This window comes from Fringilla coelebs (assembly GCF_963513975.1).
Source record: "Fringilla coelebs genome assembly, chromosome: 13".
Taxonomy (NCBI): Eukaryota; Metazoa; Chordata; class Aves; order Passeriformes; family Fringillidae; genus Fringilla; species Fringilla coelebs.
In genome coordinates this window covers 4,044,915-4,072,213 of record NC_140039.1, presented here as the reverse complement: position 1 = coordinate 4,072,213, position 27,299 = coordinate 4,044,915, and the positions used below count along the sequence as shown (strand labels likewise).

General features: G+C 37.8%; 1 protein-coding gene across 2 annotated transcripts in view; it reads left to right on the top strand.

The window, feature by feature from the left end:
* ATG7 (autophagy related 7) overlaps positions 1-27,299 on the top strand; it is a 97,000-nt gene that overhangs the window by 56,006 nt on the left and 13,695 nt on the right. The window contains exon 19 of one of the 2 annotated variants that reach the window (XM_084214753.1): positions 1,247-1,365. The exons of the other annotated variant lie outside the window; for it this stretch is intronic. Within the exon in view, the coding sequence (XP_084070879.1) occupies positions 1,247-1,261 (15 nt within the window). The 3' untranslated portion in view covers positions 1,262-1,365. Of the gene's footprint in view, positions 1-1,246; positions 1,366-27,299 lie in introns of those variants that run through there. 2 annotated transcript variants of the gene reach the window in all.

Genomic DNA, 27,299 nt, shown 5'->3' with positions numbered 1-27,299 from the left:
TCCCAAATTTGTTTTCACCCCCTCACACAAACAAAAAGGAGAAGGAGCTCCTTCTATTCCCATTTTTTTTTGTCCAGCTTTTTCTCTCCATAGCTTTTTATTGAGCAGGAAAGGCAAGGAGGTGAAAATCAAGGAGAACTTTGTCATCCTTGTTCTCACCATCACCTCCAGCATGCTGAAAGTCGAATTTTTATCCCTGGCAATTGAGTAACTCTTCACAGAAATATACTGGAAATTCTTGGAATTACAAACATATCAGGCCACCAGCCAAGCTTTCCCTGGCCAGGCAGTGACAAAAGCTGCCAGTGGATCTGAGTTTTATGTGTTTTTTTATTTTATTTTTTTATTTTTTCCTGCTGTTCTCTCTGAGATCATCAAAACTTATTGCAGAGAGGATTCAATATTGGATTTTAATCGTTGTTCCAGAGTTTAAATGGGAGTTCTCACTCGTGGAGCAGCCATCAGATCCTAGCTGAAGCTGTTCATCTGGAAATTTTAAATTAAGTTTTTCTCCCAGTGCATTAGTAATTTTAGCAGAATGTTCTAATCCAAAATGAAAATCAGATGTTCTTCATGGAAATGGGGAAGTCCAGACAATGGGTATTGTGTTTAGGTTACAGGACTTGTGGTCTTCCTTTCTTTTCATTTTATTTTTGTTGTTTACATTGCAGACAAGTCTTTGTTCATTTTAAGGAATAAAGCCATCAGTTTAAAAGCAGTGTTTTTTTAAAAAAAAAGTTTGTATCCAAAAATATTTCTCTTGAGCTATATAAAAAATCAGATTTTCTGGAAATTCATTGCCCTCATGAATGGACTCCTGGCGAGCGAGGAATTTTTATGACTCCCTTAAAAAAACAACTGCAGGCATTCCACAAACAAACAATACATTGATTTTAGGGGGGGGGCATTCCAATGGCTATTTTATAATTATTGCTGCTCCAGTGTTTCTTTCAGTATGGTATGTTGTAATTTTTAACTGAGCCATCCTAAGAATTCCCTTGTAGAGCAGAGAGCTGAGCTTTGGAGCAGGAGCCAATTCCCAAGTGCCTGACTCTGATATTTCCCTGCTTCACTGCAGTCCTGCAGGAAGAGCTGGAACAGCTCGAGCCAGCTGCTTTCAACTTCTTTTTGCATCTTGTTTTGGCAACTTGCATCTCTTTTTCCTCAATTAGATTTTCCTCCCTTGCCTGTCATTAATAAATTTCACGTGTGAATTTTCTTTTCTTTGCTTTTTTTCTCCTTTCAGGGCTGGTTTTGCTGAATAACCACAGCTCCACTGGGTTTGCCTTTTCCTGTCTGCAAATCCTTGTGAGTGGCAGCTCTGATTTTCCTGGCACAAGAAGCAGTGCCCAGGTTCAGCACAACCCCTGACATTGCACAAGAGCCTTGCTGGAAAAATCAGGATAAGGGCAATGAACAATCCTGGGCTGCTCCTTGTCCCACTGGGAGCTGCAGTTCCATCCTTGTTGCTTTTGGACAGGATTTCCTTTTCTCTGCTCCATAATCCAGGAGCTGCTGGTGCCACCAGCAGCACAGTTTGGGATTCAGCTCTCACTCAGTTGCTGCAGTGTTTTTTTTCTGATTTTGACTCATGCCAATAATATTTTGTTCAGCTCAGAGGGAAAATGATGGCATTTGGAAGATTGTGCAGCCAGGATGAACCAGGGGTTTCAGATGTTTCCTTTATGTCAAACCTCTGTGTGTGTGTCACTTCTCAACAAATTCTTCCTCATCTTCTATAATCCATGAGGTGGAAATGTTGCTGTTTTTTACAGAAAAAAAGCAGATTAACTGGCAGCTTTTGTGCTTGCAGCAGCCCTCGGTGCGTGTTTGGGAGCAGAGGGAGCTGAAGTTCCTTCTGTGGAAATGTAAATATGGACAGCAGTGCCACCAGTGATCAGACCTTGTCACTCCTTCCTCCTCTCAGGCAGCCTGGCAGCCTTTCAAAGCTGAAAATCATGAAACAGAAAAATAAAAAAAATACAAATCAAAGGTGCCCTGATCTCCTTCCAGCTCTGCAAGAGGGTGGCAGAAAGCAGATCCCAATTTCCCAGTGCTGCTCTGGTGTTCAGGGAGCATCAATATCCCCTGGGTTTGCTCCACTCCCAGCAGAGCCCCTTCTTTTCCTGTCTGAATCAGTAATTCTGACTGGGACAAAGTGATTGATGAGCTCAGCACCAGCACCAAACAGATCAAAGGGAGGATGTGAACATCAGAATTGTCCCAAAAGGGGCTGGTCCTGGCTGGCTGTGCAAGGTGGAATCAGCTGGCTCTGTGCAGGTTCAAACTTGGCAGCACTCTGGGATTTCTAATTCATTGATGAATTCCACAGAGGTTTCATTTCATCAACATGAAAACCCTTTGCAAAAGACAAATGTTTCAATCAACTTCTTGGTTTCTGCAAAACCCCCAGCAGCATTATTGAAAAGCAGAGCCTCTTGCTGCTTTGTTGCCCTGCTAAAAATTGGGATTTGTCCTTTTTAAGAACAATTGGAGAGAGTCAGTTTTAGTCAGCTGTATCTTAAAGCTGCAGACCTGAAAGATTTTGTCATTTGTTTTGAAAATTCCTTGAAAATTTTATTATTTAACTGTCCCAACAGAGTTGGGACTGCAGAGATTTCTTGCTGATTTCTTTTGTGGTAGAAAAGCTAGTGAGTGAAGTGAATTATCACAGAGAAAGCAACATCTGAGCAGTGCTGATCACTTCTAAAAGAATTAAAGCAGAGGGAGCAAACTTGGGTGTCATTTATTAATTAACAACACAACAGTGAAACTAAAGACCTTTTCAAATTTCAGGTCCAACAGCTTTAATTCTACTCAGCTATATCTTAAAGCTGAAAATCTGAAAGAATTTGTCATTTATTTTGAAAATTCCTTGAATTTTTTTATTTAACTGTCTCAACAGTTAAATAAATAAATAAAACAATAAAATCTGCCTGCACAGATTTCTTTTTGATGGAAAAGCTAGTGGGTAAAGTGAATTATCCCAGAGAAAGCAACATCTGAGCAGTGCTGATCACTCCCAAGAGAATTAAAGCAGAGGGGAGCAAACTTGGGTGAAACTTGGGTGTCATTTATTAATTAACAACACAATAATGAAAATTTTCAAACTTCAGGTCCAACAGCTTTAATTCTACTCAGCTGTCTCTTAAAGCTGAAAATCCGGAAGAATTTATCATTTATTTTGCAAACTCTTTACATTTTAGTTTTTAACTTTAAACTCTAATTTTAATTACATTGAACTTTAATTTCATTAACTGTAAGTAAACTTTTAACTTTAAATTTTTTTTTAAGATTTTATTATTTAGCTCTCCAAGCAGAGATTCCTTGCTGCTTTCTTTTATGGGAGGAAAGCTAGTGGGTAAAGTGAATTATCACAGAGAAAGCAACATCTGAGCAGTGCTGATCACTCCCAAGAGAATTAAAGCAGAGGGGAGCAAACTTGGGTGAAACTTGGCTGTCATTTATTAATTAATACTGAAACTTTTCAAACTTCAGGCCAGCAGCTTTAATTCTACTCAGCTGTCTCTTAAAGCTGAAAATCCGGAAGAATTTATCATTTATTTTGCAAACTCTTTTCATTTTATTTTTTAACTTTAAACTCTAATTTGAACTTTAATTTAATTAACTGTAAGTAAACTTTTAACTTTAAATTTTTTAAAAAAATTTTATTATTTAGCTCTCCAAGCAGAGATTCCTTGCTGCTTTCTTTTATGGGAGGAAAGCTAGTGGGTGAAGTGAATTATCCCAGAGAAAGCAACATCTGAGCAGTGCTGATCACTTCCAAGAGAATTAAAGCAGAGGGGAGCAAACTTGGGTGTCATTTATTAATTAATACTGAAACTTTTCAAACTTCAGGTCCAGCAGCTTTAATTCTACTCAGCTATATCTTAAAGCTGAAAATCTGGAAGAATTTATCATTTATTTTGCAAACTCCTTACATTTTATTTTTTAACTTTAAACTCTAATTTGAACTTTAATTTCATTAACTGTAAGTAAACTTATAACTTTAAATTTTTTTTAAAATTTTATTATTTAGCTCTCCAAGCAGAGATTCCTTGCTGCTTTCTTTTCTGGGAGGAAAGCTAGTGGGTGAAGTGAATTATCCCAGAGAAATCAACATCTTCTGAGCTGGGCTGATCACTCCCAAGAGAATTAAAGCAGAAGGGAAGCAAAGTTGGGTGAAATTTGGCTGTCATTTATTAATTAATACTGAAACTTTTCAAATTTCAGGTCCAACAGCTTTAATTCTACTCAGCTGTCTCTTAAAGCTGAAAATCCGGAAGAATTTATCATTTATTTTGCAAACTCCTTACATTTTATTTTTTAACTTTAAACTCTAATTTGAACTTTAATTTAATTAACTGTAAGTAAACTTTTAACTTTAAATTTTTTAAAAAATTTTATTATTTAGCTCTCCAAGCAGAGATTCCTTGCTGCTTTCTTTTTGATGGAAAAGCTAGTGGGTAAAGTGAATTATCACAGAGAAAGCAACATCTTCTGAGCAGTGCTGATCACTTCCAAAAGAATTAAAGCAGAAGGGAGCAAACTTGGGTGTCATTTATTAATTAATACTGAAACTTTTCAAGCTTCAGGTCCAACAGCTTTACTTCTACTCAGCTGTCTCTTAAAGCTGAAAATCCGGAAGAATTTATCATTTATTTTGCAAACACTTTTCATTTTATTTTTTTTAACTTTAAACTCTAATTTGAACTTTAATTTAATTAACTGTAAGTAAACTTTTAACTTTAAATTTTTTAAAAAATTTTATTATTTAGCTCTCCAAGCAGAGATTCCTTGCTGCTTTCTTTTATGGGAGGAAAGCTAGTGGGTGAAGTGAATTATCCCAGAGAAAGCAACATGCTCACATTGAGCTCTCTCTGAGTTCTTCCCAACACAAAACAAACGTGCAGCCTCTGTTTGCAATAATTAGTCGTGGTTTACTGGGGGAATTTTGGGACTTTCATGTTGCTCTAGCTTTTGATGAAAATTTCCCCTGCGCTGCCTGATTTAATTCTGGCCATCTGGATTAAAAGGGCTCTCTTCATCTTAAATACAGATTGTAACTCTTTCTTTTGGAGTGTGCTGCCATAAAATCCGGGCAGCTCTCCAGCTTTCCTCATTAAAGCTCTCCCTGGGATGGTTTGTTGGCCATTAAGTGATGGTTGTGCACGATGGGCACTCGCTCAGGCTTTGCTGGGAATCACTTTCAGCAGCCATGCAGTTCTGTAATTAAAAGAAAGCATGTTCCTACCTGCTAGCATCTCCTGAGAGCTGCTGAGGGCCAGGAGAAAACAGACTTGAAAGGCACCAATTTCTGCTAATAAGACGTTGGAGGGCTCTAAATCTGCCGGTGTTTTGTGCTGGGCTGTGGAAGTGGGGTTTTTTGGGTTTTTTTTTTTCATAATAACTGGGTTTGAACCAAAATCTGTGGTTTGTGACAGGGATAAAAGGGCAGGTTTGATTTGTCATAAATCTCCTCAGATCTTTGATTTTTTTTTTTTAATTTGACGTTAGAAATGTGAATTTCTTGCAGAAAAGGAGCAGTGGGGGATCCTCAAATCCTTTCAGAGTTTTGTTCTCCTCTTGTAGCTTTTTTTAAATTTTTTTTATCAAGGAGCTCAATCTCACTCTGTTTATTCACCTGTGAAGTTTTAAAAAACTGTGAGAAAATTGCTTGCCTTAAAATTATTGTAAAAGGGAGTTTTTCACGGGTGCTTGTGCCATTTGCTTTTATATTTTGGCTGTTGGGAAGCTGAAATAAATAAATGTAAATTTGTCCATGCTGCACAGTTGAACTCTTATGTGGCATAGCTGATGGTGTAATTTAACCTGATTTTAGCAGTATTTTATGGATAACCTAATGACCATTTAATAAATATTAGAAAATATTTCTTTATAACATTGAAGCAGCTTTGTAGCAATTTTTTTTTTTCCCCTGAACTTGTGTCTCCTTAAATTCCATCTCTGAGACCCCTTCTCATAAATCTGAAGCTGCTACATGAAATAATTTCATTTTCAATTTTGCAAGCATCTCTTTGGGCTGGAAACAATTTTTTTCTGCCCCGGCTGAGAACTCGAGAGATGCAAAAAATCCCCCTCCTGAAATTCAGTCTGCAGGAGCTGGGCAGAAATTTGCTTTTTGACATCTCTCAAATTGATCTCTCAAATTAGTAATTAAAACATTTCTAATGGACTAAAATAGGTGATAATGTGGGTTTGCAAGATGGTGCAAAAAGTCAAGGAAAGCTGCAGAATTTAAGTGCTCTCTCTCTCCCACAGTTGTCATCAGAATTCTAACAATTCTAATCAATAAAACCAGTTCTAATCAGAGTTGTTGATGATTTAATCAGGATCTTTTAGTCCTGTTAAAGGAGTGAGGAGCACAGACTGGAATAAAACCAAGACTTTATAATTCTGCCTCTCCTCAGTGTGGGAATTCTGCCATTCTGGTGGACCCACAGCTGAAATGTTCAGGTCTCCTGAGGAAAATCTTAACAACTTGGAAATCCAGAGTTACCTGGAAAATCCTTCCTTTTCCTTTTTATGAGATTTTTTTTTATTATTATTTATTTATTTGCTGATTTTGGAAAAGGCAGAAGGCTTTTCTTGTGAATCTCATCTTCTCAGTGGCAAGCCTCTGCCAAGAGTTTATTTCACATGTGCTCAGTCCAGTTTTCTTCTCACATACATGAAATAATATCTTGGCAAGAGGCAAACAAAACAAAGAGAAAGAGACCTGTGTTTCTCCTTGAAGTGAAAAGATGGATTTCATGAAACAATCCTTTCATTGAAGGGAGTAATTAAAGCTAGAATAAATCAGATCTCAGAGGAGATTGCAGGGTAATTATGGAACTTTTAAGCAAAAAGAGTGGATGGTGATGAAGCCTTTTCCCTTGCCTGGGTTTTTCTTGGAAAAAGGGGCAGGATCATGTGATGATGGAGCTCAGTGTGTGAGAGCAGTTTGCTGCTGCAAAATCCAAACATCCCAAAGTCATCTCCAGGGCCCAGATGTTTGTCAGTTCTCTCTTCTGGAAGGCAGCAGGAAGGGTTTTATTCTAGGTTTCTCAGTGGTGTGACTCCTCCTTTGTCCAGGGGGAAAACTGGGCCCACAGAGAATTTATGGTTGAGGAGAGAAGATTCCTCCTGGGAGAGAAATTCTCCCTTCTCCCTGAGAACTGTGAGAAAAATTATCCCAATGGGATAACAGGTCAGGAAAAAAATGAATAAATAAATGAATAAATGAATAGATAGATAGATAGATAGATAGATAGATAGATAGATAAATAGATAAATAAATAAATAAAATCATATTAAAATAAATAATAAGATAGTAAGTAAATAAATAAGTTATAAATAAACATCTATAAAATAAATAAGATAGTAAGTAAATAAACTTATCCCAATAGGATAATAGGTCAGGAAAAAATTAATGAATAAATGAATAAATGAATAAATAGATAGATAGATAGATAGACAAATAGATAAATAAATAAATAAAATCATATTAAAATAAATAAAATAATAAATAAGACAGTAAGTAAATAAAGAAGTTATAAATAAAGAAGTTATAAATAAACATCTATAAAATAAATAAGATAGTAAGTAAATAAAGTTATCCCAATAGGATAATAGGTCAGGAAAAAATGAATGAATGAATGAATAAATGAATAAATAGATAGATAGATAGATAGATAGATAGATAGATAGATAGATAGATTGATAGATAGATAAAATCATATTAAAATAAATAAAATAATAAATAAGATAGTAAGTAAATAAATAAGTTATGAATAAACATCTATAAAATAAATAAGATAGTAAGTAAATAAAGTTATCCCAATAGGATAATAGGTCAGGAAAAAATTAATGAATAAATGAATGAATGAATAAATGAATAAATAAATAGATAGATAGATAGATAGATAGATAGATAGATAGATAGATAGATAAATAAAATCATATTAAAATAAATAAAATAATAAATAAGATAGTAAGTAAATAAATAAGTTATAAATAAACATCTATAAAATAAATAAGATAGTAAGTAAATAAAGTTATCCCAATAGGATAATAGGTCAGGAAAAAATTAATGAATAAATGAATGAATGAAAGAATGAATAAATGAATAGATAGATAGATAGATAGATAAATAAAATCATATTAAAATAAATAAAATAATAAATAAGATAGTAAGTAAATAAATAAGTTATAAATAAACATATATAAAATAAATAAGATAGTAAGTAAATAAAGTTATCCCAGTAGGATAATAGGTCAGGAAAAAATTAATGAATAAATGAATAAATGAATAAATAAATAAATAAATAGATAGAGATAGATAGATAGATAGATAGATAGATAGATAGATAGATAGATAGATAAGACAGTAAGTAAATAAATAAAATAGGTTATAAATAAACATATATAAAATATAGCATATTATACCATCTCCTGAGGAGCTGCTGAGGATGAGGAGAAAACAGAGTTGAAAGGCAACGATTTCTGCTAATAAAATTATTTTCCTGTTGTATTGAATCGATTCAGGAGGGTCCCCAGAGCAGCTGTGTGACCCCCAAAGATATTCTGAGGGGATTTTTTTATTTTTGGCTCTGTTTGTCAGAGTGTGGTACTAAAACCACCAAATTTCTGGGTTGGATCCCTGTGTGGGTCTTCACTTAAGAGTTGGATTTATATTATCACAGCTAAAAATACACTTCAGATATTTTAATCACATATCTACTTGTCTGCTTTCACAGAATAACTAAGATTAATGGAGCTGATTTAAATACCTAATCCTTCCAGATAATGTGATCAGAGGGAAAACCTAGAAAGCAAGCAAAATGTAGGTTAAAATTTAAAATAAATTTTAAAAAAAGTCAAAACAAAACGAAATGTTTATTTGCTGTGTGATAGTTCCAGCTCCAAACAGAAAACCAATGACATTGAAATTGCAGATTGTGAGGGGGGGATGCATTCCTTTTACCATTTATTTATATAAAAATTATTTTATATTTATTATTTGTTATTTATTATTTATTATTTATTTTTTATTTTTTATTTTTTATTTTTTATTTTTTATTTTTTATTTTTTATTTATTTATTATTTCTATAAAAATATTTCTTTCTATTACAAATATTCCTATAAAAATTCAAATCCAGCAGAAGAGAGGCATTTTTCCAGCCTGTGTTTCAGCACTGTTGTGTTCTCTGTGCTTGGCTGGAAATGCAGCTGGGCTGGATTGGACATGGGCAGTCCCAGCCTGACAGCAGCACAACAAAAATTCCCCGTGAATCCAAGTGGATCTGGCTTCCCTTCAGCTCTGAAATGGATATGGCAGTCTGGAACTGGAGCAGATGAAAGGATGTTTTTATAGTTTTTATAGTTTTTATAATTTTTATAGGAACCTGCTGCTGATCAAACACGTTCAGGGCGCTCCTGAGCAAATGCTGGGAGATTTTTGGTGCCACAAGCATTTTTATGAAAGGTTTTTATTTCAAAAATCAGAATCAAAGAGCTGCTGAGGGCTGTGGCTCTCAAAAATGCTCATTCAGGCTTTCCTGTTGTGGGCTTTGAGAATAAAGTCAGGGTTTAGGGCAAGGGCTTTTCGTGGTCAGAACCCTCAAGATGTTTTTAAACATATTATTTTAAATTTGAAGCTAGGATTTGCTTGCTCTCTAGGTTTTCCCTTCTCTGAAATGATCATGTTATCTGGCAGGATTAGGTATTTAAATCAACTTCATTCATCTTTCTGGGAAAACAGACAAGTAGATATGTGATTAAAGTATCTTAAGCGTGTTTTTAGTTGTAATTATATAAATCCAACCCTTAAATGAATTTATTCCTGCAGTTCTCTCCAAAGTGCAGGCAGATCCTGTTATTTGTATTTATAGAAAGTATCTGTAGTAACAATCAACTGCTGAAAAATTAAAATTTCGATATAATTATTCAATATAAGTGGTATAATTGATATTGAATAGTATAATTATTCAATATATTAATATGTTATATATATATTATAAATATATTATATATATTATAAATATAATATAATTATTCAATATAAGTGGTAATTCTCTCTAATGTCCTAAGGTGTAGTAACTTTGCAGCCACTGTCCCATTGCAAGGGCAATAAATAATATAAATAATATAAATAATATAAATAAAATAATATAAATAATAACAGGCAGATCCTGTTTGTATTTAAGGCAGGTATCTGTAGAAGCAATGAAATGCTGAAAAATTATAATTTCAAGATATTTAGTGATATTTTCCTCTCCAATGTACTCACTTTGCAGCCACTGTCCCATTGCAAGGACAACAAATAATATAAATAATATAAATAATATAAATTATAACAGGCAGACCCTGTTTGTAGTTAAAATATGTATCTGTAGTAACAATCACATGCTGAAAAATTATAATTTCAAGATATTTCGTGGTATTTTCCTCTCTAATGTACTCATTTTTCAGCCACTGTCCCATTGCAAGGGCAATAAATAATATAAATAATATAAATTATAACAGGCAGATCCTGTTTGTATTTAAGATAGGTATCTGTAGTAACAATCACATGCTGAAAAATTATAATTTCAAGATATTTAGTGGTCTTTTCCTCTCCAATATTCTCATTTTTCAGCCACTGTCCCATTGCAAGGGCAATAAATAATATAAATAATATAAATTGTAACAGGCAGATCCTGTTTGTATTTAAGGCAGGCATCTGTAGTAGCAATGAAATGCTGAAAAAATATCATTTCAAGATATTTAGTGGTCTTTTCCTCTCCAATATTCTGATTTTTCAGCCACTGCCCCATTGCAAGGGCGGTGCTGTGACCAATTCCAGCCAATTTCCATATTTCCAGGGAACTTTACAACGTGCAGCTCTGCTTGATTTGTTCTGTGGAAGGGAATTAGAGGAGATAACATCTGAAGCCCTGACGTGGTGCTTGCACTACAGTTATGTCTTTCTGAAGGATTAATTTAGAAGTGGAGCCTCTGGGGGGATTTCTCAATATCTCTCAGAATTTTCACACACAGGCACCTTGAACTCCTTGAAGTTACTCCATCCCAGTCAACATCTTCAGGTTATAAATTAATTCCTAATTAGCATGATGGGGTTTTGACAGAAATTAATGAAGTCTGGAGAGCCCTTGCCTGCGTAGCAGACTTTTTTTCCCAGCTGTTCTCCAGAACTTCTCCAGGGAAAATCAGGGAAATTCAGACTCATATAAATTATGTATTATATCTATTCTTATATATTACATTATATATATTATGATATATTATATATTATATACTATATTACACTATGTTCTATTCTATTCTATTCTATTCTATTCTATATATTATATATTATACATTGCATATATTACATGTAATATATGATCATATAAATTATATATTATATCTATTCTTATATATTACATTATATATTATTATATTTATATTATATCATATCATATTATATTATATTATATTATATTATATTATATTATATTATATTATATTATATTATATTATATTATATTATATTATATTATATTATATTATATTATATTATATTATATTATATTATATTATATTATATTATATTATATTATATTATATTATATTATATTATATTATATTATATTATATTATACATTGCATATATTGCATATATTACATATAATATATGATCATATAAATTATATATGTATCTATTCTTATATATTACATCATATATATTATATGCTGTAATATATTAAAGAATGCTATACTAAACTATGCTAAAGAATACAGCAAGGGTACTTACAGAATGCTAAAAGATAATAATGAAAACTCCTGACTCCTTGCAGAGTCTGGACACAGCTAGACCTTGATTGGCCAATGAGTCAAAATAACCCACACCAAAAATCCAGTGGAACAATCACCTCTGGGTGAACCATCTCCAAACACATTCCACATGAGCACAGCACAGGAGAAGCAAATGAGAGAAGAATTGTTTTGCTTTTTCTCTGAGGCTCCTCAGCTTCCCAGGAGAAAAACCCTGGGAGAAGGGATTTTCCAGGGGATGGGACTGGCCCAGCAGCCCTGTCTGATTCCCAGGGAGAGTCACAGGAAAGCAAAATGCAGCCCCAGCCCAGCAGGGCACGGGCTGCAGGATGGGCTCAGCACAGAGCTGGCGCGATGCGACAGCAAACTGCAGTTCAGGGACGGACACTTCCTGCAGATCCCTCTGCCTGTGTTCCTCAGGGCAAAGGAGGAGTAAATGCTTCCCTCTTCCTCCTCCTCTTCTTCCTCCTCCTCTTCCTCCTTTTCCTCCTCCTCTTCTTCCTCCTTCTCTTCCTCCTCCTGTTTTTCTTCTTCTCCTCCTTCTCTTCCTCTTCCTCCTCCTTCTTCTTCTTCTCCTCCTTCTCTTCCTCCTCCTCTTCTTCCTTCTCTTCCTCCTCTTCCTCCTCCTCCTTCTTCTTCTCTTCCTCATCTCTTCCTTATCTCTTCCTTCTCTTCCTCCTCCTCTTCCTCCTCCTCCTACTTCTTCTTCTCCTCCTTCTCCTTCTCCTCCTTCTCTTCCTCCTCCTCTTCTTCCTTCTCTTCCTCCTCCTCCTTCTTCTTCTCCTCCTTCTTCTTCTCCTCTTCTTCCTCCTCTTCCTCCTCTTCCCCATCTCTTCCTTATCTCTTCCTTCTCTTCCTCCTCTTCCTCCTCCTCCTTCTTCCTCTCCTCCTTCTTCTTCTCTTCCTCATCTCTTCCTTATCTCCTCCTTCTCTTCCTCCTCCTCTTCTTCCTTCTCTTCCTCCTCCTCCTCCTTCTTCTTCTTCTTCTCCTCTTCTTCCTCCTCTTCCTTATCTCTTCCTTCTCTTCCTCCTCTTCCTCCTCCTCCTTCTTCTCCTCCTCCTTCTTCTCCTCCTCCTTCTTCTTCTCCTCCTCCTCCTCTTCCTCCTCTTCCTCCTCCTCTTCCTCCTCTTCCTCCTCCTTCTCTTCCTTCTTCTTCTTCTTCTTCTTCTTCTTCTTCTTCTTCTTCTTCTCCTCCTCCTCTTCCTCCTCCTCTTCTTCCTTCTCCTCCTCCTCTTCTTCCTTCTATTCCTTCTTTTCCTCCCCCTTTTCCTCTTCCTCCCCCTTTTCCTCTTCCTCCCCCTTCTCCTCTTCCTCCCCTTTCTCCTCTTCCTCCTCTACCTCCTCCACCTCCTCCTCCACGTGGCTGGAGGTCCTGGTGCCATTCTCAGCTGCCAGGACCTGATCCAGGCGTACTCTGCTCTGTTTTGGCTGTTTTTAGTCAGTTTTCCAGCTGCCTGTGACCCAGAACTGGAGCTGTGGCATGTGGGCCGTGGGCAGTGGGACAGAGATGGAATTCTAGGCTTGATTTCCTAGAGATACATCTGTGCCTCTGGGTTGTGTTGACCAAAATTGAGTGTATTAGAATATATTTGCACATGGAAACTCCAGCTTCTGTTGTGTATGGTTTGAAAATTAACAGGGAAAAGTTTCTCTGAGAAGTGCTGGATTTTGGAAGTGTTTCTGCTGTCATGCTATCTTTGTTTTAGTTGTCTTAAATAGAAAAAGATGTGGCAGTCAGGGAGTTGTTCTTTATTGTGCCTGAGTTGTCTTTGGGGGGATTTCAATAATTAAGTGAGGGGGAATATTTTAATATTTAAAGAAAAAAATCAAATGTCATTTGACTGTAAAAATACCCTTTTTCTTTTTTTGCCAGTAGGAAAATAATCCTAAATTGAGAGGTGTGTTTAGCTCGTTTGGACTTGTTAGTCTTAACTAAATAAAACAACCTCTGAGGTGTTTGCTTTGACTGAATTTTTCCTCATAGTTCAAAAAGCAAGGTTACACCTGAGCATTGTTTCCTTTACTCAAGAGTTTGTTGTGATATTGTTTAGAGGGAAGTCATGTCCTTGAATTGGTGTTGAAACCTGGTTTCTGACTGAGCTTAAACTTAAAGAAAAGGGGCAATTTACAGGACAAGCTTATTGTGTGAGGCTGAACAAAAATCACTCTGCTGGCGTGAATAAAAAACCTTTAGTCATAAATATTTGTGATTTTTCAAAGCAGAAGTTTTGAGTTTTGCTCCCAGGAGTGTGGGGAGCGTTGAGGTTTTTGATTTTTACATTTCCAGTGCAAGCAGAGGGTTCTTCATTCTGAGGGAACTTTTTTAGGATCCTGAGGAATGGGTTTGGGTTTAAAAGTGCTTTCATTCCACACTTGCGCTTTTATCTAATTTAAATTATTTTTAAATAATCCCTTGGAACACAACATCTCTGTCTTTCTAAGCAGAAAGCTCTGCCAGAGGTGGGGAAGCAAAAAGGTGAAGACAGTGACATTATCCCAGGGGAGAAAGTTTCAGTGGGATGAGTTTCCCGTACAATAAATCACCTCCAGGTGTCCCTCACTTAATTTTTTCTATAATTCTATGCAAAACTCAAATAATTCTTGACATAATGAAAGACTTAAAGATGAATTAAGTATAAATATGGAGATTATGTGCTGAACTTGGTGCCTGTAATGGAGACAGCAAGATGAGGAAATGATATTTATAGAAATATTAGAGCTTTCAAAAGGCTGTAGAAATTGCAATTCTGGAGAATCAAGTCATGTTAATAATCCAGAAATAAAAAAGCAAAATTACAAAAAAAGGAATGCTGGAGGTCAGTCTTCTCAAAATGTGTTCCTGCAGGACCTGTCAGAACCCTGGAGTGCTGGTGCTGAGGATTTGCTTTTATTTGATCTTTTCACCTGTGCACTCTGCAAATGCATCAGATTGTGCAGGTGTGGAAAATGGTTGCTGCCTTTCCTCTTTCCCCTGGAAGCCTCCAGCTGTCCTCACAGCTTCTCATTCTGTCTGTGATTCTAAAAAAACCTTGGGAAACAGCAAATTGTTCTAGTATGTGGTCAAAATATCAAGATGGTGGCAACCAGCACCATGGAAAAAAATATTTTCCACCCTAATTAGTACTCAGGACTCTTAGAAAGTATTGCTAAAAACACCCTCAGCTTTTCTTTTTGGTGCCTTCTTGTTCATTGGAGCAACAGAAGCAATTTTTGGAAAAATAAATATCATCGCTTATCTTGAGGAGGATTCTTCCTCCAGGGGAAAACCTTGCTAAGTTCATGAACTTCTTCCAACAGTAGGATTAAAATCTTGCTGGGCCAGATTTATCAAAGGCATTATTCCATGAGTGAAGATGGGAACATGAGCAGTGTTTCAGTCCTGCTGAGTCCTTACAAGCTCCCGGTTGGAATGCTTGCAGGAACAGGAATTTTGGCTCAGCAAAGGTGGGGAGCGTGTCAGTGCCTCTGCCAAGCAGCAGCACCCTGCATCTCAGCTGCAAAAGAAATGCCAGATACTGGGATGTGTCTGGGAGGCTGCAAATAAATATTTGGATTGGCCATGTCTTTTAAAATGCGTTTCAATTGATTTTATTAAAGCTGGCATCCTTCCAGAAGCGCTGAACAAACACTTTGGGATCCCATCCTTCATCAGTGAGATAAATGCCAAAACTCTGGCTGACTTCAAAGGGAGCAGAATGAAGATCTCAGTCCCCAAAGACACAGGGTGATTTTTATCTCCTGAGCAGGAGGAGATATGTGATATATGGGAAGTTTTTTTGAAGTTTAAGAACCAGATTAAACAAAAGAAGCGAATCTCAAATCTTGTGATATGTGGGAATATTATGATGGTTGAAGTTCTGGGCAGGGTTTGTTTGACAGGCAGGAATCAGGACCTGCAGGGAGGTGAGTGATTCCTCAGTGTTCCAATCACTGGAGGCATGTGGAGCCTGGGCTCAGCCTGGTTTGAGCCTGGTTTTAAAGGTGGTTTCTCTCTTGAGATGTGCTGTTAAGCAGTCAGGATGTAACAGCTTGCACTGAGCAAGAAAACTCCTTCAGTGATCCAACTGTCCAGATGATTGCTTGCTCCAATCCTCTGTAATCTGATTTTTCAGCTGGTGACGTGGAACAATGGATGTCCTAGAGCACTGGCAGGCAAGGAGTAAGCAGAGTTGGCAGGGAAGGAAATGCCTTGGAGTAGGGAGGGAAATAACCTTGTAGTAGGGAAGAAAATCCCTTGTAGCAGGGAGGGAAAATACCTTTTAGCAGGGAGGAAAAAATCCCTTTTAGTAGGGAGGGAAATAACCTTTTAGTAGGGAGGGAAATAACCTTGTAGTAAGGAAGGCAATAATCTTGTATTAGAGAAGGAAATACCTTGTAGCAGGGAGGCAATCCCTTGTAAGAGAGAAGGAAATAACCTTGTAGTATGGAGGGAAATAACCTTGTAGGAGAGAAGGAAATAACCTTGTAGTATGGAGGGAAATAACCTTGTAGGAGAGAAGGAAATAACCTTGTAGTAGAGAAAGAAATGCCTTGTATCAGAGAGGGAAATACCTTGTAGTAGAGAGGGAAGTAACCTTGTAGTAGAGAAGGAAATGCCTTTTAGTAGGGGAGGAAATACCTTTCAGTAGGGGAGGAAATAACCTTGTAGTAAGGTAGGAAATAATCTTGTATTAGAGAAGGAAATACCTTGTAGGGAGGGAAAAATGCCTTGTAGTAGGGAAGGCAATACCTTGTAGAAGGGAGGGAAGTAACCTTGTAGTAAGGAAGGAAGTAATCTTGTATTAGAAAAGGAAATACCTTGTAGTAGGGAAGGAAATAAGGTTGTAGTAGGGAAGGAAATAGCCTTGTATTAGAGAAGGAAATCCCTTGTAGTAGGGGAGGAAATGGCTTGTAGTAGAGAAGGAAATAACTTTGTAGTAGGGAAGGACAAATCCCTTGTAGTAGGGAGGGAAATAACCTTGTAGTAAGGAAGGAAATAGCCTTGTATTAGAGAAGGAAATACCTTGTAGTAGGGAGGGAAATCCCTTTTTGTAGGGGAGGAAATGGCTTGTAGTAGAGAAGGAAATAACTTTGTAGTAGGGAGGGAAATCCCTTGTAGTAGGGAGGGAAATAACCTTGTAGTAAGAAAGGAAATAATCTTGTATTAGAGAAGGAAATACCTTGTAGTAGGGAGGCAAATCCCTTGTAGGAGAGCAGGAAATAATCTTGTATTAGGGAAGGAAATAATCTTGTATTAAGGAAGGAAATACCTTGTAGTAAGGAAGGGAAATCCCCTGTAGTAGAGAGGGAAATGCCTTGTAGTAGGGGAGGAAATACCTTGTAGTAAGGAAGGGAAATAACCTTGTAGTAGGGAGGGAGGGAAATCCCTTTTAGTAGGGGAAGAAATGCCTTGTGGTAGAGAAGGAAATAACTTTGTAGTAGGGAGGGAGGGAAATCCCTTGTAGTAGGGAGGGAAAAATACTTTGTAGTAGGGAAGGAAATACCTTGTAGTAGGGAAGGAAATAATCTTGTATTAGAGAAGGAAATAATCTTGTATTAGGGAAGGAAATACCTTGTAGTAGGGAGGCAAATCCCTTGTAGGAGAGCAGGAAATAATCTTTTATTAGAAAAGGAAATACCTTGTAGTAAGGAAGGGGAAAAGGAAATACCTTGTAGTAAGGAAGGGAAATCCCTTTTAGTAGGGGAGGAAATGCCTTGTGGTAGAGAAGGAAATAACTTTGTAGTAGGGAGAGAAATCCCTTTTAGTAGAGGAAGAAATGCCTTGCAGTAGGGAAGGAAATCCCTTGTAGTAGGGGCAGTGAGTAGCTGGAACAGCAAAACAGCCTCTTGGTGCAAAATCTTTACCTGCCAAGGAGCAGCTGCAGGATCTGGGGTGGCTGGAGCTCTCCCGTTTGCTCTGTCTGAGCACACAGCTCCATCCTCAGCCATCCCCATCCCCTTTGGGGACTGCTGATGGATTCTGCTTGGGTTTTGTTCCTCCCAGATCCCCTTCCCACCATCTCCCAGCTCCAGGCCCTCCAGGAAGGGTTTGGGGGCTCAAATTCAGCTGGCACTGCAGGGGATGGGGTGGTCAGGTCAGAATGAGGAGTGTGAGCTGAGAGATCTGGGGGGGATGGGGGAATTTGGGCTGATCTGGTGGGGATTGGTGTTTTTGGGTTGGTTTGGTGGGAATTGATGGATTTGGGCTGATCTGGTGGGGATTGCTGGATTTGGGCTGATCTGGTGGGGATTGGTGACTGTGGTAGGAATTGGTGACTTTGAGCTGATCTGGTGGGGATTGGTGGATTTGGGTTCATCTGGTGGGGATTGGTGACTTTGGGTTGATTTGGTGGGAATTGGTGACTTTGGGCTGATCTGGTGGGGATTGGTGGATTTGGGTTCATCTGGTGGGAACTGGTGACTTTGGGTTGATTTGGTGAGGATTTGTGTCTTAGGCCACTAATTTTCATCTTTTCATATTTTCCTCCTGATCTGGTGGGGATTGGTGGATTTGGGTTCATCTGGTAGAGATTGGTGACTTCAGGCTGATTTGGTGGGAATTGGTGGATTTGGGCTGATCTGGTGGGGACTTGTGACTTTGGGCTGATTTGGTGGGGGTTTGTGGCTTAGGCCACAAATTTTTAATATATTAATATTTTGATATATTCATATTTTAATGTTTTCATATATTCATATTTTCATACTTTCATATATTCATATTTTCCTCCTGGTCTGGTGGGGATTGGTGGATTTGGGTTGGTTTGGTGGGGATTTATGACTTAGGCCACAAATTTTCATGTTTTTATCTTTTCATCTTTTCATATTTTCCTCCTGATCTGGTGGGGATTGGTGGATTTGGGCTGGTTTGGTGGGAATTGGTGACTTTGGGCTGGTTTAGTAGGAACTGGTGACTTTGGGCTGATTTGGTGGGAATTGGTGGATTTGGGTTGGTTTAGTGGGAATTAGTGACTTTGGACTGGTTTGGTGGGAATTGGTGAATTTGGGTTGGTTTAGTGGGAATTGGTGACTTTGGGCTGATCTGGTGGGGATTTGTGGCTTAGGCCACAAATTTTTCATATATTAATATTTTCATGTATTCATATTTTAATATTTTCATATTGTCATAGTTTCATAATTTCATATATTCATATTTTCCTCCTGATCTGGTGGGGATTGGTGGATTTGGGCTGGTTTGGTGGGAACTGGTGAATTTGGGTTGGTTTAGTGGGGATTGGTGACTTTGGGCTGATCTGGTGGGGATTTGTGGATGGTTTGATGGAAACTGTTTTGCTGTTCATAGCTGGATGCTTCTCCTGTTCCAAGCAGCTTTTCATTCATCTTGAGCCTCTTGGCTGTATAACATTCTCTGGACAATTTTAGATAAAAAGCCTAAATACAGGTCTTTGTTACCTTCCTCCTTCCAAATTCTCCACATCCTGTGTCTCACTTTCTCTTCCGAGTCAATGATGGCAGCTACACCCATTTATCATTTTCTGATTTAAACAGAATTTTCTTGCATTGTGCCAAGCCTGGCACCAGGTTGGTTTTTTTTTAAGTTGCACTGATTGAAATAATTATTTTTCCTTCTGCACGTTGCTGTTCACTACTCAGTTAACACATGGAAGAAATGATCTATTTGAGAATCATGGATTGAAGAGAAAATTTTCACTAATTAACTCTATCATAAAACATTTAGGAGCAGTTGTAGCATTAGTAACAATAGCTAGGTCTCCCACAATGAATAACCTGCTTATTTTCTTGCATTTCAAAGTCAGAATATAGAGATTTTTGTGGGGAGGATGTGTGCAGCATCTCAAGACCCAACTCACAGGTGAAGGTTTCTCCTTTTGATGGGTGGCTTCTTTCTAGTTCAACAAACAAACAAAAAAATAAAAAAGTTTTCCTTTGGGCCAGAGATGGGAATTTCATTCAGCTGTGGAGACAGCTGATGTGCCTTGGGGCAAAATATGGGATGAAACAGATGGCCATAAAAGGAGAAGCTGTGGGGAATAAAATAATTGAAAATTCCAAGCAAGAGTTTATAAATAAAATCTGTGGAAGCTTACTGTACATAAACAAAAACCATAGGGAAGAATCCTGCATCTTGTTTGAATCTTAAAGGGAATAACCCAGGTAAACTTGCTGGGTTTGCATTCCCAGCCTTGTTTTGGGCTCTGTGGAAAGTTCTGCCGTGTTCCACAAGGATATGCACACCATGTAAATAAAAAATGTGTTATTTTAAATTGAATCTTACCTGCATTTGTCTGCAGGATGTTTTGACTGTGTTTGTTGGAGGGTTTTCTGCTCATAAAAATTAATAACAGCACGAGCCAAAACAGTTAAAAATTCCAATTGGCCTTGCAGTGTTGTGAACTCCCTTTGAATTTTGCAAATTCTTCAAACAAGTTCTCTGTGGGCCTTGTAGTGTCTGCAATTATAAATATTTCTCCTTAGGTAGAAGAATAATTCTTCAGCATTAAAAAAATGACTGTTCAGACTCTCTGTTCTGGCTCTTGGTGAAACACTTGTGTGCATCCAACGCTGGGCATTTTATGATTCTGTGATCTTGGTCTTGATTTCGATTATCATATTTGAAAAGTGATGATCTTGGTCATGATTTCGATTATTATATTTGAAAAGTGATGATCTTGGTCATGATTTCAATTGTTATATTTGAAAAGTGATGATCTTGGTCATGATTTTAATTATTGTATTTGAATTATTATATTTGAATTATATATAATATATGTAGGGTTCTATTATTATGTATTGAATTCTTATATTCATATAATATTATATTATATGAAAAGTCTTATTTGGGTGTGATTTGCACCTTCCTGTGTGTCCCTTCCAACTCAGAATATTCTGTGATTCTTGAGCACTGTGACAAGCCCCTACAGCCTGTTGGGGCTGTGTGTCTGTCTGTCCCAAATTCTAATTTATGTGCTGTCAAAAAGGTATTTTCCTCCTGAAACTGAACTTCTGTTCACTCACTGAGAGGGAGGGGGGGAACCCCAGTGTGCAGGTCAGCATAAAGCATTGCATTTTGGCTTCCTTTCAAGAAACACTCTTTATTTTTCTTGCTTGGTTGTTCCTTTGCAGTGTCTTGAGCACAAATCAAAGGCACAGAGCCGTTCCCAGGGACGTTTCTTCGTTTTTCTGCCGCGAGGATAATTACAGCAAGTTTGATTTGCAGCAGCTCTTCCAGTCGAGTCGACTTGGAGGAGTTAAAAATCCTGGTGGTTTTGATAAGCCTGGGCTCCAGCCAGGGAGGGGAATTCTGTTCCTACTTGCCCAGCATGAGCACAGAGCTCTCTCCTGCCCCTCTCCTCCCTCTCCCCTCGCCGCCACGAGCGCTCTGTCGTGTTGGCACTGGAGCTCTCAGAGAAGCACTTTTATCATTTCTGACACCCAGCCTGGGGCCAAAACAGGCTGAGCAAGTGGGGAGGATGGGGTTCAGCAGGAGGCTGGAATTCCCTCTGTGCAGCCCTTTGGGAAGAGCACTCTGGAGCAGGTTTTGATCGGTCACAAGGGATAAAAAACTGCCCTGCTTGCTCAGCTGAGCCCACTGGGGTGGGGCAGGCTCCTGGCCACCAGTCCTTGAACACAACAATTGGGATCTGCTCTCTTAGAGCTGCCAGAATTAACCCATCTTGCTTAATCTGGTCCTTAAACTTCAATAATCATAATATTCCCATATATCACAATATTTAAAACACACTTATTTTGTTTAATCTGATTCTTCAACTTCAAAAATCATTCTATTCCTATATATCACCATACTTAAAACTCACTTATTTTCTTCAATCCAATTCTTAAACTTCCAAAATCATTCTATTCCCATATACCACACTATTTTAAACTCACTTATTTTGTTCAGTCTGGTTCTTAAACTTAAAAATCATAATATTCCCCATATATCCCAGTGTTTAAAACTCAGTTATTTTGTTCAAGCCAGTTCTTAAACTTCAAAAATTGTAGTATTCCCATATATCCCAATATTTATAACTCACTTATTTTACATTGGGGCGGGGCAAGCTTGTGGCCACCATTCCTTGAACACAGCAACTGTGATCTGCTCTCTTAGAGCTGTCAGAATTAACCCATCTTGCTTAATCTGGTTCTTAAACTTCAGTAATTATAATATCCCCATATACCACAATATTTAAAACTCACTTATTTTGTTTAATCTGATTATTCAACTTCAAAAATCATTCTATTCCCATATATCCCAATATTTAAAACTCACTTATTTTGTTCAATCCAGTTCTTAAACTTCAAATATCATTATATTCCTATATATCACAATATTTAAAACTCACATATTTTGTCTGATCTGGTTCTTAAACTTAAAAAAAATCATAATATTCCTATATATCATAATATTTGAGATTCACTTATTTTGTTCAATCTGATTCTTCAACTTCAAAAATCATTATATTCCTATATATCACAATATTTAAAACTCACTTATTTTGTTTAATCTGGTTCTTAAACTTCAGAAATCCTAATATTCCCACACATCACAGTATTTCTCAAAGATGCTGGTCCAGATTTACCCATATTTTGGGTAAAAATATCCACAAAGGATATTTTCATCCCAGCACCTTTGTCCTTTGTGTTGTCAGTCACCACAGGTTTCTCCGTGTTTTGATCTGTGCATCTTGTGACCAAACTCTCAGCTTGTCTCAAAAATTTATTTTATTTTATTTTATTTTATTTTATTTTATTTTATTTTATTTTATTTTATTTTATTTTATTTTATTTTATTTTATTTTATTTTAAATATATTATATTATATTATATTATATTATATTATATTATATTATATTATATTATATTATATTATATTATTTATTCTATTTTATTCTATTCTATTTTATTCTATTCTATTTTATTTTATTCTATTTTATTTTATTTTATTTTATTCTATTTTATTTTATTTTATTTTAATTTCACTCTCCTTTTGAGCTCTGTTCCCCAGTGTTCTGACACCTTCCTTCTCCTGCAGGATGTTTCCACTCTGCAGTGATTTTAGGACCCAGGCAATAAATCTTTCATCTCCGTTTCTATGAAACACTTCCAATAAATCTCTTTGAACTCATTTTCTCAGAGACTTGTCACCAATAATCAGACAACCTAAACATGTTTATCCTTCAGTCTCACTGCTGCATGATTTCATCTGTTTAGGTGCTGCCCTTTCTGGAGATGCTTCTGATTTCCCTTTTTTTATGGATTGTAAATCAAAGTGACGCCACCATGTTTTCAGAGCAACAAAAATTCCCTTTTTTAGCGTAATTATGCCGTGGTGAATAAGTCAAGGAACACAATTCTGTCCCATTATTGAGTTCTGTCACAAACATGAAGAAATGCAACACTCATCCCATTCCCCACTGTCTTTTAGTAACCCTTGAGTTTTCCATGAGTTTTTATGGCACTTTTCATCTTTGCATGAACTTTAATAATTCTAACAACTCGTTCCTCGTGCTGCCTTTGGAGGGATTCCTTGGGGTTTGACTCCTTTCTTTTGTTAGCAGCAGGGCCAGAATTGAAAAACCAGATGAAATAATGGGGATGTGCCTGCCCAGCTTTGTTCCATCTGAATTTCATTGCTCCTTGGTGTGGGAAAAGTTCTGGGCTGGAGAGGATAAATCCCTTTTTGATTGGCTGCTCTAAATAAAGCAAACAGCAATTGTCTCTACACCAATGGCACTGATGTTATCTCTTGGAGACATCGATGGAGATAAATAATTTTTGAGTTTAGAGGACCTTTTAGGGTTTTTTGCTCATGAAAAATAAATCCTCCTCGGTTCATTAGCCTGGACAAAGTTTTTTTATTCAGAAGGGATGGAGTTTGAAGTTTAAACTATTCATTAAATGCATTTTTATATATTAATTAAGAATTTGCTAAAATAAATTGTGTCTGTGTCACATGCAAGGCTTCAAATTCTCCAGAATACAATTCTGAATGGAAGGGGGAAATTTCCATATAAATATAAAAAGTCCAGCAGAATCAGTCCACCTTTGGTCATCTCGTGCTCCCAATGAGACACAGAGACCCAAACCAGTAAGATTTGTGTGCCAATGTATCAGCACCCAAATAATGAGTGTGATGTGCTAATATCAAATATTTTGCTGGTTGAGGGACATGAACCCAGCTTTGGCTGGTTTGGAACATGGAAAAAACCTTGCTAGAATATTCCAGAAAGAATCCTGCTACCTGCTCCATCCTCTTAGCAATGAAGGGAGCAGTTGGAATTCCTGTCCCAGTGTGACCTGTGATCCTGCAGCTCCATTTGGAGATGTCTCCAAGCCATCCCTAAACTCAAAATCCTGCTCCATCCTCTTAGCACTGAAGAGGAATTGGAATTCCACTGAAGAGCAGCTGAAATTCCTGTCCCAGTTTGAGCTGTGGTCCTGCAGCTCAGTTTGGAGATGTCTCCAAGCCATCCCTTAACTCAAAATCCTTCTCCATCCTCTTAGCAATGAAGGGAGCAGTTGGAATTCCTGTCCCAGTTTGACCTGTGGTCCTGCAGCTCAGCTTGGAGATGTCTCCAAGCCATCCTGAATTCCTGTCCCAGTTTGAGCTGTGGTCCTGCAGCTCCATTTGGAGATGTCTCCAAGCCATCCCTAAACTCAGAATCCTGCTCCATCCTCTTAGCACTGAAGGGAGCAGTTGGAATTCCTGTCCCAGTTTGAGCTGTGGTCCTGCAGCTCCGTTTGGAGATGTCTCCAAGCCATCCCTAAACTCAGAATCCCTTTCCCTGCTCAGTTGGCAGCTCCTGGGCACAGCTCTCTGCTGTGTCACCAGCTCTGTGGCCAGCCTGGCTGAGAGGGGTCTTAGATGGAAAAAAAAAAAGGGTGGAAAACCAACTTTGGAGCAGTGCTTGTGAGCTGTGTGGAAAGAGGCAGCTCAGATGTGTTGTAACATCCTTCCCCCTGAGCAGACATGACTAAACAGACTCTGTCTGCTCCCAGCAATTAAGGAGTTTGCAGGGCCCTGTGCAAGTTCCAGCTTGCTCCCAGCTGGGAGAGGAGTTTTTCAGTTTGTGCACAGATGTTTCTGCTGCTCGTGGTCTCTTCACTGGGGGGTTTGCTCAAGAATTTTTAATTTTTCAAGCAACACCTTAAGTCTTCCCTGCCAGCCTCTGGATTTTTGGATTCCCTGGGCGCAGCACCTCCTTGTGTTTTTTTTTTTTTTTTGTGAGAGCAAAGCCAGAAAATGCAAATCTGTTTATTTATTCATGGCCACAGCAGCTTTCTGTCACCACGACTCACAGAAAGACCCTGAGAAACTCTGCTCAGGTTTTTATTCACTCTGGAAACTCCTGGAGGGAGTTTTTATTCACTCTGGAGGGCTCAGAGCTGGACACAGAGAGTGATTTTGAGAAGGGCTTTGTGCCCTCACATCCCTCTCTGGTAATTGGAGATTTCTGAACCAGTCTGAAATCCTGACTGCTCTTCTGAACCAGTCTGAAATCCTGACTGCTCCTCTGAACCAGTCTGAAATCCTGACTGCTCCTCATCCCAGAAAATGAAGCCTGCAGATGCAGACCTGAGATAGGATTGTTAAGGGCTGGATGGTTTTTTGGTGTTCCTGGTTAATGTTGTGGAACTTCTGGTGTTGTTGTTGTTGATGGGATTTTAGTGGGGCTGCACAAAGGCAGGGAAACTGGCAAGATTTTAAAAGAAATGGATTTATCCCCCTAAGTTTCTGCAGGAATTTCCTTGAGCAGCTCCTGCCTTACATCACCAACCCCACTCTGAGCAATGTTTAGGGATCAGAGCAGTGGGAAATGAGTGCATCCCTCTAGGACAGCTTCATTTCATCCTTCAGGAGCCCTTTAAACTACAAAACAACTCCTTGACTTTCAAAACAGGAATGATAAATGGGTTTGTACTAATTCTAGATTAATAATTAGACAGCATTGGGTTAAATATTTAAATTTGCTGGTTTTCCAGCACATGAAAAACAAATGCCACCCCTTTTTTCCTGCAGCAATCCCCCTCTGCCACCAAGAAAGAAGCTTTAAAATGAAAAAAGATTCCGTTAAGATGCTAAACCCACTGGAGGATGACAAATACAACTGATTCCTTTGATTAACATCATAATGGCAGCACAGCTTAACTTGTTTAATACCCTGAGATATAGATATATAGATATACAATATATATAGATATATATCAATATTACATTGATAGTTTGTCTTAGAGAAGGAAGAAATTGCTTTTTAACAGGAGGTTATTCCTGTGGGTGAGTTCTGTGTGAGCAGAAAGATTCTCTAGGGCTTGCTTTTTCTTAAAGAGCTGGGATTTGTAAAAATCACCCCTGTAAATAAGTTTATTCTCTCCATTGCAGCTGTGTGTGTCTGGAATAATTCATCAAGGTTGCCTGTGCTAGGTGTTGGTCACAATAAACTTTTGTCTGTGGGGGAAACAGCTCAAGACTTTAAAGATGAAGGCAAACTTTGCTTCATCTTCACAATGCAACTAAACTATATGAGATGTTGTGCAGAGGGGCAGAGGAAAAATGTCTCTAATTCAGATTTAGCTCGTTAGAAAATGTCTTCTGCTACCTATAGCAAAAAATGAAATGGGGAGGAAATCAAACCCTCAGGTTTTAGTTGCAGTATAAAAACTTTATACAGTTCTAAGAAAAAAGAACTTCAGTAGGATAATGATGCTTTTATTTATCACACCAAAGGAGAAATAGCAGAGGTACATAACAGCCCTTAAATAACTTTTGTGCTAAAGTAGTAGCACTTGAAAGCTGGATGCAGAAGGAGGGTCTGAAAACACAAAATTCCCTTTTCTGAGTTCCCAGTGAGGATGTTTGGGTGGAACCCTGCTCCTGGGAGGAGTGTGCTTTGTGTTCCATGTCCTTGGTGGGGCTGTTTGGGTTGGGGTTTGGGGGTTTTCTTTGAAGTCTCTGCGTTGCACAACAGTTGAATGCGGCGCTGGCATTTTGCAAGAACGTTCCACTGAGCCAGGAAAAGGGATGTGGAGATTTGGGGTGGGATGAGGTGGGTCTGGAGCTAAAGCTGGGATCCCTGGAAGTGTCCCAGGCCAGGCTGGACGGGGCTGGAGCAGCCTGGGCCAGTGGAAGTGTCCCTGTCCATGGCAGGGGTGGCACTGGAGGGGCTTTGAGGCCCCTCTGAACCCAAACCAGTCTGGGATTCTGTGATTCCAGAAGTGTAATATGATTGGAAATGTTTATAAAAGAGTATAAACCTGTCTTCAGGCTGGGGGGAACTATATCTATATAGATGTAAATTTTATATCTATATATATAGAGAGATATAAAAATAGATTAGATAGATAGAGAGATATAGAGGTAGATAGATTGATAGATAGATAGATATAGAGATAAATATAGAGATAGATAGATAGAAAGATAGATAGATAGATAGATAGATAGATAGATATAGAGATAAATATAGAGATAGATAGATAGATAGATAGATAAATAGATTGATAGATAGATTGATAGATAGATAGATT